General features: G+C 39.9%; 1 protein-coding gene across 1 annotated transcript in view; it reads left to right on the top strand.

The window, feature by feature from the left end:
- The first annotated feature begins 3,561 nt into the window (after nucleotides 1-3,561).
- LOC138060226 (transmembrane protein 117-like) overlaps nucleotides 3,562-10,453 on the top strand; it is a 9,049-nt gene continuing 2,157 nt past the window's right edge. The window contains exons 1-4 of the mRNA XM_068905962.1: nucleotides 3,562-3,763; nucleotides 5,539-5,747; nucleotides 8,380-8,740; nucleotides 9,318-9,554. Coding sequence (XP_068762063.1) covers nucleotides 3,620-3,763; nucleotides 5,539-5,747; nucleotides 8,380-8,740; nucleotides 9,318-9,554 — 951 coding nt within the window. The 5' untranslated portion in view covers nucleotides 3,562-3,619. The remainder of the gene's footprint in view (nucleotides 3,764-5,538; nucleotides 5,748-8,379; nucleotides 8,741-9,317; nucleotides 9,555-10,453) is intronic.

Raw genomic sequence — 10,453 nt, 5'->3', positions numbered from 1 at the left:
TTTCGTACACTTCAGGCTTTTTGCCGTTGTCTCATTTACTCGCCCGATTATCCAATCACACCCAGGTATAAAGTTCTCCTTTTCCAGTCAAACAACAAGCGAAACAATTGCCTTCAAGAAATAGGGTACATCGCAGTTTAACGACATTCGCGCGAAAATTTTCTAACATTGATTTTTTCCTGCAAATTTTACCATTGAAAGATGATGAATTAGTGATGTCAGAAATGTAAAAAAAATGGGGGGTCACCAACTTCGTTTTGGAAATGTCCTCCATCTCAGCCAATCAGTATTTTCGCCCCGTATGTGATAAACATTTTAAGCAAGTGAAAATGGAACAATTCATTTCTACATTACTGTCAAAATCAGAACGTAACGTGAAACAAAACAAAGCAACGCAGCAGGAGAGGCAAAGGTCGAGGTACTGCGAACTTTGCGGTTGCGGGAAGAGTGGGAGATAAAGTCCCCGGTGTTGTGGCTGTCCTGTTCCCTCCAGCAGAAGTGGCCGGCTTGGAAGTGATGTTTCTAAAAAGTCTTGTGGTGTATGAGGCCACCTAAGCAAAAACAGCCATAAGTCAAAAAGGGATTTTGCCGAGTGCTGGAACATGTAGAAATTGTACTTTAAAAAACCCTCTCGTTTAGCTACAGCAAAATGTACTCTGAGCCAATGAAATAACGCGCGTGATTTGTATCGGTACAGGCATCAATGGGGTAAGATTGGCCCAGTGTGTCGTGTCATGTATGCTATTCAACACGTTGAATGTTGTTGAAAGATGTTGAACGAAAATAGAGACCAGCTCTATTCCGTTCAACACGGTTTTTGCAACATTGTTCAACATTTGTTGAGCAATAAATGTTGCAAGATGTTGAACCGTGTATCATCGGCTTTAAGCAAGCACGTTAAAGGGACACGGTCACGGTCTGCGCATGCTCGTGCAGGTGATCGAAACTTGAAAAAGTCAGCCTGACTTTTTCAAGTTACTAGCAATCACAAATTCAAAATGGCGTCTAGCGGAGGATCCGGACATGTCGGTAAACGCATTAACTCAGGGCGGAAACGAAAGGTCGAAGACAGAGGGGAATTTGCTTCAGATAAAGATAGCATTTGCTTTAGATAAACTTGATTTAATGCAAAATATATGCAGAATTCTTCAACTTACCGATATTTCCATAATGGCGGTCGAGCGTGACAAGTCTCGGAGAGAGTGAATGCTACTGCGCATGTTAACCCGTGACAGTGTCCCTTTAACATGTCTTTTTTATTGTAGTTTTCAAAACAGGGATTAGTAGGGAACATTCAGGGAAAGTCTCAAGAAAATATTTCGACAACTATTTTTTTCCTGAGAAATCACTTTTAATCATCTTTTCTCAAAAGTCGTACCCTCGGGCGTTACTAAACACAGGAACGGAACGGAATATACCGGAATATGCCGGAATGAGGCGGAATAACACCGGAATGAGACGGAATGAACAAGAATGGTACCGGAATATACCGAAACGAGCCGGAATGACACACAAATAAAGCGGAATATACCAGAATAAACCGGAATATGCCGGAACAAGGCGGAATGACTCTGGAATAAAACCGAATGACACCGGAACGAGGTGGAATGACAACAGAATAAGGCAGAATAATCCAGAAGGACATCAGAATCAAGCTGATTAGCGTGGACCGGAATGACAAGGAACAAAAAGTAATTTTTATCATTCTAGACTGTGAATGAATAAATGTTGCAGAATAGAGAGACTGACAAAAAAAAAAATTACCTTAAGGGGAAGTGATAAGGCTTGGAACGAGTCATGATATGTTCTCACAATTCTTCATGTAAATATATTATCAACGATTGATCTTTTTTCTGTGCTTCTGACTTCTTTCATCAAACAAGGAAACACTGCGTTCAGGTTCGATGGCATTATTGCCAACAATCGGGAAGAGAAAAAGAGTCTTCCGACCGTTTGCGCGAATTTGTTTCCCTATATCTCCATCACGTGTGAGTCGTGGGAAGCACGCAAGCAGCAACGGTAATTAGTTTGTGGTTCGCTGAACTTGATTGTGATTTGATTAAGAAAATAACACAAACAGCGGTGATAAACATTGTACTCCAACGCATTTTTATAAAACTTGACGTTTCGTATGCTAGTCAACACACATTTTCAAAAGTGACCGTTACATTTTGTAACGGTCACTTTTGAAAATGTGTGTTGACTAGCATACGAAACGTCAAGTTTTATAAAAATGCGTTGGAATACAATGTTTATCACCGCTGTTACGTTTGTGTTATTTTCTTAATCAAGCTACGATGGCCTAAGAACAAGAGTTGATTGTGATTGGTCAATACACAATTGACCTGTCAGAATGAAATAAAAATGTTCACGGGTTTTCTGACTCGCACAGTGAAAGCCGCCTCCGAGATCCATAGACAAAAACAATTAGAATAACATTATGTTTCTCTTGCTACTCTACTTGTTCACGAAAAAAATGTTACTTCCCCAAGAAATAATTATTCATTTAGCGACGAATATACCTGTCAAATTTTTCTCGTGATCGAAGTGTTCCAAATGTTAGAAAAGGCAAAAACACATGCAATTCCCTTAGGGAATCACGTGACATAACAAAAACTGACTGAAACAACCGAAAATCGGTCGGCGCTAACTAAAACACCAAATTCTGGCATTTTCAGGTTCATTCCGGTATATTCCGCTTTATTTGGGTGTCATTCCGGCTCGTTCCGGTGTATTCCGGCACCATTCTTGTTCATTTCGTTTCATTCCGGTGTTATTCCGCCTCATTCCGGCATATTCCGGTATATTCCGTTCCGTTCCTGTGTTTAGTAACTCCCGTCCTTCTTTACCTCCTGCCTCTTGTTTATTCCGTCTCATTCCGGTGTCATTCAGTTTTATTCCAGAGTCATTCCACCGCCTTGTTCCGGCATATCCCGGTTTATTCCGGTATATTCCGCTTTATTTGTTTGTCATTCCGCCTCATTCCGGTGTCTTTCCGGCTCGTTTCGGTATATTCCGGTTTATTAAATTCTCAACCTGGGATAATGCAATTCTCGTGCTCTGATTGGTTCACTCAATCTCGGTTATCAGCTCGTATACCTTGGTTTGACCTTATATGGTAAATGATTGATCTAAGTAAGTTTAGCCAAGCTAAAAGTTTTTTCGCCGGAAAGCGAAATTTCTCTCTGAAGAAAGCAAAAAAAAAAGTATTTCTGGAAAGCTGTGTTAAATTCCGACGTTTAGAAGTACGCGAAAAGGTAAGAAATGTTTTTGTGACGAGCCTGCGTCTGTCTGACCACAAGGTGTTACACGACATCGCATCGGTTCTCATCAAGTTTTAAATTAATTATTCCATTCGTGCTTGTCGGATATGAGACTGGTTATAGCCAACTCGGCGCTACGCGCCTCGTTGGCTATTTACCATCTCATATCCAACGCGCGCTCATGGAATAATTGTTAAATATTCCGTTCTGTTCCTGTGTTTAGTAACGCCCAAGGAACCGTCTGCCCGCCAGAGGAGGATTGGGAATAGTAGTGAACAAATATTTTGTGTAACCATACAAGGCAGCATAATGGAACTTTCTAGCTATTATGTTAATAAATATTGCTTCTAGGTTAGATGACGAACAACAATATAGATTCGGGTGAGAAATGTAATGAACTATTTCACCATTTAGAACAAACAAGAAAAATGGGCGATAAGGATGATCTGCAAACTCACGAAGAAAACAAACATGGATCCCCGACCATCGACGGCCTTGAGGTGTGACTTTCGATTATTTCTAAATATTAAAGCTTAATTTAATAGAACAGACATTTTGTCATCTTAAAATTTAAGCTTACGAGAGCCCATACAAGATTTCTGGGGCAAACAATTCAAGTGAGGCTGTAATGACCTATTGAACACTCTCGCGCTTGTAAATTTTCCTCTAATAACATACGATCACTAACATTCTGCCTGCAATTTCAACAACAGCTGTTCTTAGGCCTGTTCTCAGTGTGTTAATTCGGTCAAGTGAAACGGAATTAGAGATCCATCGCAATAATAAATTCCTCAGCCTGCGAAGCAGGATATTTTATCGCGGGAGTGAATCGATGGTCGCTTCGTCGTGTTTGGCCGGCAGTCCCTATGCCAGTCGCAGCCCACTCGCGTCAAAACCATAGGGAGCCCACACAAACAGTGTGTCTGTTTGTACGTTCGAAATATAAAGAAATGTATGGGAAATATTGAAGAGTCCTAATATAGTAAACTTACATCGAGAAATGACTATGTTGCTAACAATGCATCCAATCAGTGTGGAGCAAACAGCGTGACGGTTGCTCCTTGGCACACGAAATCCCGGCCGCGGATGCTGGTCGCTTCGAAAGCTGCAATTCTCGAAAATTATTTGGCGGTTAGCGCTTGGATTTTGAATGGATCTTCGATTGAATGGCACGAGAAGAAGCGTCAACCTTTCAGTTTATCTGGTGTTCGATTTGAAGGACGGGCGATTCTAATTTCTGGGTGAAAATCGGCTTGACGCTGGAGCGGTCGAAAATGAGCTTTCCACCCTTGTCTCCTTCTAAGGACGTGTAGTAACAGTCAACGGAAAACCCACCAAATCGCTCAAATTTACCATTGTCAGCCGCAGAAATGACAATACACAACAACTGAGCTTATTTTGAGCTTTAACATAGTCATTTCTCGATGTAAGTTTACTATATTAGGACTCTTCAATATCTCCCATACATTTCTTTATATTTCGAACATACAAACAGACGTGCACTGTTTGTGTGGGCTCCCTATGGTCAAAACCATGGTACTCGCGAGTGTTTCGATAATAAAGCGGAAAAATATCCCGCCAGCTATCAGCTGTAACGCAGGCTATAAATTCCTGCAAACCGTTTCTCTTGATGTAAAAGCTCTGCAGCTTTAAGAATTTCGAATCAACCGGTGATCTCAGTTATTATGGTGAAAAATTATTTTCAGACAGTTATTTAAGGGGCAGCTGCAGGGTTTCGAAATCACATTTGAAGCGTTTCGACAACACAGAGCATGTTGTATAGGTGAAGCGAGAATAATTATGTCAGTGAGTGTTACAGATCCTCCTGCAATATATGACGAAACGGGTTGTTCCAGTTTTTATCAACTGAAGGTTATTTTCGTTGAAACAATAGGACATTTGCATTACGATGATAATGTCATTTGACTACAACTTGTTTTTCTTTTGTTATTTTAAGTTTTGTATCTTCACGGAGTAAAAATGACAAATTATAGTTATAACTAGCACGAGAAAAACAAAACCTGAAGAATTGTGGTAGTTGTAGTAAAATTGCATCATCATGCACAATTTAATGTTCTATTGCTATCACACAAGAAGAGATCTCAGATGACCTTCATAAAACCTAGCAGGAAATAATCGTGCCCCCACCCTGCAGACATCATTATACCCCCCCTCCTCCGCCTCCTTCACAAGAGTTAAAAATCCCCCCTTCGTTACATCTCTCAGGGTGGACATGAGCATCCATTGAATTTTTTAAACTTCTTTCTTTTTTCAGTCACCTCACAAAGACAATTTAAAGCACAAAGTTCGCATTCAGAGGAGGAATGGAAGATATTATTTCCAACATCCATACTCCAGACTGTTTGTGGCTTATTTTGTTGTTTTCTGTAACTTTCTAATATATGCAGAGGATCCAGTATCACACAGCAGGGCAAACTGTACCATTCCTGTTGTTGGAAACGACTTTGCATTTGTTACGTACAGGTATTAACATTAAGGGGAGAGAGTATTAATATAATTGTACATATTAGGAAGCAGGGGCTATGCAGTGGATGAGAACCCTCATGAGGCCATTAGTAGTGTCGCCCCAGGATTTACTTCTGGACTTGATGCTTAAGGACGTTCGCTCCCATTGCTACTGCGCATTTTTTTTGCGCATGTCACACACACGTCACGCACCATGAAGGTAAACACGACGCTAAAGGTGCAAACATTTTCCACAAGTAAGCATGTGGCATCATGGGATAGCCGTGGACCCAGGTCTCCTCGGAAATTTCATGCAATGGTGTGACAGACTGCTGCAAATAGACAATTGCTTTGAGAACTTCCCAGCGATTTTACTCTCTTGAATGCTCGGTGACCCGACCCGTAGATAACTTCCTTTCCTGATTTTGTCCATTTTAACAAAAAACAAAAAAAAAATCTGTATGTGAAAAGTTACAAATATTTCACCTTTTATGCTCTTGTGTGACCGAAGGTTTCTTTCTTAGACTAATATGTATTGTTTTTCAAAATCTATTTCACCTCAGAAAGAGACATCAGCTGGAAAAGTTTGTTTAGTTATATTAGTTATGTTGAATTGAGTACATTTACCTGATCTAAATTTCACTAATGTAGCTTTTTTATAGCTGACAGTTGTAAGCTAAGATCATCTTAAAATAACGCAAGCTTCTGAAAGTGCACCTCATGATCTCGAAAACGAGCACGGTGACCCCCCATTTTTTTTCCTTTTTGGCAAAAGTACCTGATAGATCATTACCTTTCTGCGTGGCAAGTTTAAAAGAAATCTGTACCTGGGAATGTTTTGGGCACGAACGTCCTTAATAGATGGAATCTCCTTTGTTGTTGTTCCCCCATCATGCAGAGAGAGGTTTTTGCCTGGGTACAATGGTCCAACTCTCTAATAAAAAAAAACCATGATTCTACCCTCCTTAACTTGCCACTTGTGCTTGGCTATACCTTGCAATTGAATGAATTATGTTCACAATAGCAACAAACCTTGTTGCCAGGGTCTCTTTGAACGACAACGGAGACACTGGGATCGAGGTTGAATAGCAACAACAACAATTTTTATTGTAACAGTGGTTGGAAAACAGGTCTTAGTATTTCATTCTTCCATGCCTTGTCAACATTTTTTTTCAAATACAGTATTACAGTTTAAACAAGTTTGAGAGTGTCATTTATTCCTTTTTTATTTATCTATTACTCTAATAGGCCATTTTCAAAAATACCACAATACTCTGTTTGTCCCTCCAAATTTTGCATAAGCATTGTTTCCAGTTTTTCTTGGGACTTACAATGGTCCCAAGAGAAACAAAAACAATGCTTATTCAAAATTTGGAGGGACAAACAAAAAGTATAGTGGCCTATTACCTACAGCTGTAGTATTTTATTTTTGTGCATTGCATCATTGATGCATTTTTTTTTTGACCTTACAAAAATATTACACTATTTTGATGGACACTCAAATAGGTTAGCTTCTTATAGTTATTTCGTGTTCCCAACTACCAACTTTTCTGTTTAAAGCATGCTTTGTAAAAACTCCGTCTTTGCTAAAGGTAAACAATTTAATGATATTGTTACTTATGTTAATACTTCATGCCATGTAAGGTAGCGTACCTTGCAACTCTGTCTCCCTTATACACTTCCAGGTGTTCCCATTCTTCTCCCCAGAGTCCTCTTTTCTTTTGGTCAGCAACAAGAACATGGGCTCTGGCCACAACCAAAAATACATGCAGTCACGGTAATGACACCCTGACAGGGTACATTCTGACAAGCGACATGACCCAAAAAGTAGCGACAGCACATAAAATGAAATTCCAACAAAAGACATCCTTTCCCAGCAAAATTCCGACAGTGACGTCAAGGCCGAGAATGAGCCGATTAAACCCCGAAAATTCAGACAAGCGACACGGGACCTCCTCCTGTCAGGGCCTCGGTAATGGTAAAATGTTGTAACTGTTGTTGTTTCAAATTTCTGAGACTATGCAGAAGAGCTGGAAGTCTGAGATTTGCAGACTTCCTACTTTGGCTGTGGCCAGAGTCTGTGTTCTTGGAGCTGACCAAAATAAAAGCAGACTCTACATGGGGACAGGAATGAGTTGAGCCTTGGTCCAGTGCCTTCCAATTTTAAAAGATACATATTGTCATCAGAAGAAAGAGTCTTAAATGGTTTTCTCCAAGAGCTGGGATTTCAATAAGAGTGCTGTAGGTGGTCAGCAAGATTTAAGCAGCAAACAGAGAAGGGACCACAAGCGCCGAAAGGGTGCGTTAAGAGAGGGGTCTGGGCATGCTCCTCTTGGGCATAACATTATTGAAATTTGGCCCTCCCTCTTAAAATGCATATCTTACATTTTGCTTTTTCATGAACAAAGTTTGGTCAATCAAAGGTTCATGTACTCTCACGGGTTTCATGTTACAAATACGTAAAAATCAGGAAAGTTCTCAACCGCAGCAGGCGCCAAATTCATGCGAAAAAACTGGTGAGTTTTTCTGGGCAGTGGCTCCTAGAGAAAACCCTGCAAGAGTACAAAAATATCTTTAACTTTTCATTTCGAGACCACTTTCAGATGAAAGGAAAAGCTGTTTCTAAGGAGAAAATTTTGTTTTTTCGTAGATATCCCCCAGGCGGCTGGTCTGTTCTTAAAGTATTCTTGTGGCTAGTAGCAATTATTGTTGGAGTGCTGGTCGGAAAGTTTTTTTTTCATAAACTTGTGTTCAATCGATGGATGACGTTGTCAATGTTCTACCAGGACAGAGGCTCATGGATGGTGATGTTTCTGACAACTTTAGTGTCGCTGTTTATTTTCTCCTTCCTTTACAATGGATTTTTGAGTGCAGGTGGGGATGAGGTGTCAGTGTATAAAGTCACTACATATCTTGGCATTCAGAATGACAGCTTCATGAAAGCAGCAGCCCTGGGAACTTGGACGGGAGATTTTGTAACAGCTTGGATGGTTACAGATATGATGCTTCAGGTAAACAGAACAGCAAACTTGTTGTTATGGTTGGGATACTGTCAATGGACTAGGGACAGTGAATGATAGATTGAAGAAAATGCCATAAAGCCAAGTGCAAGCTCCACAGCAGAAGATAGTAATTATTTGGCACATGCTCAACTACGCAATCATTCTTGTAGAATGTGATGTTTTCGCCACAACTTTAAGCAATGGCAAGCTGGACTTGGAGGTTTTCTGTCGTGCCTAGGCAAGGTTTATATTCTGCGAAGAATAGGATAAACAAAATAATAACAATCTAGAAAATCTTATGGGAGTGAGGGCCACTTACTGTAATGCTTTAAGGTTATGTGCATGTACTGCATGTATAATTGTGTGTGCTTGTTTGTTTGCTGCTATGCTCTTTTGTCTTTGGCTTTAGTGTCATTATTTTTACCAGGCATTAGTACTTTGGTGTAGGTAATGGTTAGGGTAGGCAATGTGATTTAACACTATATATTAAATAAAAATTGCTGGAATCAAAGCATGACAGAAGTCTCAAAAGTGATGTTAATTGTCTGCATCCATGTGGTTGTAACATTTTTTTCAAATGTTTTAGGATAAACTCTACCCGAATTGGAACGTGAAACTCCGAAAGATATGGAAGACTGGCTGGACTCGCATCTACTTGTTCTGGATAGTGTGGATTGTTGCCACAGTAATTGTTGCCACAGGGATTGTATCTGACTTTGTGAAATGGGACTCATTGAACAGAGACTTTGTCTCTACAAATGAATTGTCTCGTGCCTTTCTGGCATCATTCATTCTTATTATGGACTTGTTGATCGTGATGCAGGTGAGCACGTTGATGATGATGATGATGATGAAATTTAACTTTTTTTTAGAAACAGGCGGAGGTTTTTTTCGAACTACCCAAAACTTTCTTTGAGGTATAAAACGCTTTGTATCTTCAAAAGGAATTTGTTTCAAGTCAAGAAACTCTGTAATATTATTGATTTGTTCTCTCTGGTCTTGAAAACATGTTTAGCCCATTCATCCCCAGGAGAGGACCAAGGATAAATAATGACCGGTTTCCAAAACGACGAAAAAGTTTCTAGGGGGTCTGGGGGCATACTCCCCGAGGAATGTTTTGGATTTTAACCCTACAAAGTCCCCTTTCCCACATTTCTGACCAATTTCCAGAAGCCAGTATGGAACCCGCCTTCGCTGACAAGTAAAATCATCTGGCGTTAGACAGAGTGAAATCTGTCTCAGAAATGGTTAAAGGGGCTAGGTCACGCAATTTTAGCCAATTTCAGCAGTGATCGAATGGTCATAGAATTAACTAAAATATCAAAATAACTGTTCAAAACTATAGAAGAACTCTAACAAAACACAGGGAAGCCAAGAAGGGACATGGATGGACAAAACTGGAGAAGATTGAAATGGATTAAATTTGGGTAAATCTGAAAAACGTCAGCCCACTTTTTTTCAAATATATATTAGTCTACATCAAAATGTCATTTACACAGCTGGAAAATCATTCTCAGTTGTTATGTGGCCGTGATTTTTCAAATGAAAGACTCTTGCTCTGCCAATTTGACGTTTAGAGCTCTTAATTAACAAAATTAAACAAAATTACCTAAAATAGCGTGACCTAGCCCCTTTAAAGGAGACGACAGTTTTTGTGTGGACTGAGATTTATGTTATCAACCCATTCAGCCCTGAAGCGACCCTATTAATGAGCAAATCATC

Source organism: Montipora capricornis, chromosome 8, assembly GCF_036669925.1.
Source record: "Montipora capricornis isolate CH-2021 chromosome 8, ASM3666992v2, whole genome shotgun sequence".
NCBI classification, from domain to species: Eukaryota; Metazoa; Cnidaria; class Anthozoa; order Scleractinia; family Acroporidae; genus Montipora; species Montipora capricornis.
Note: the sequence above shows the minus strand (reverse complement) of the source record. Positions and strands in the feature narration are given on the sequence as shown.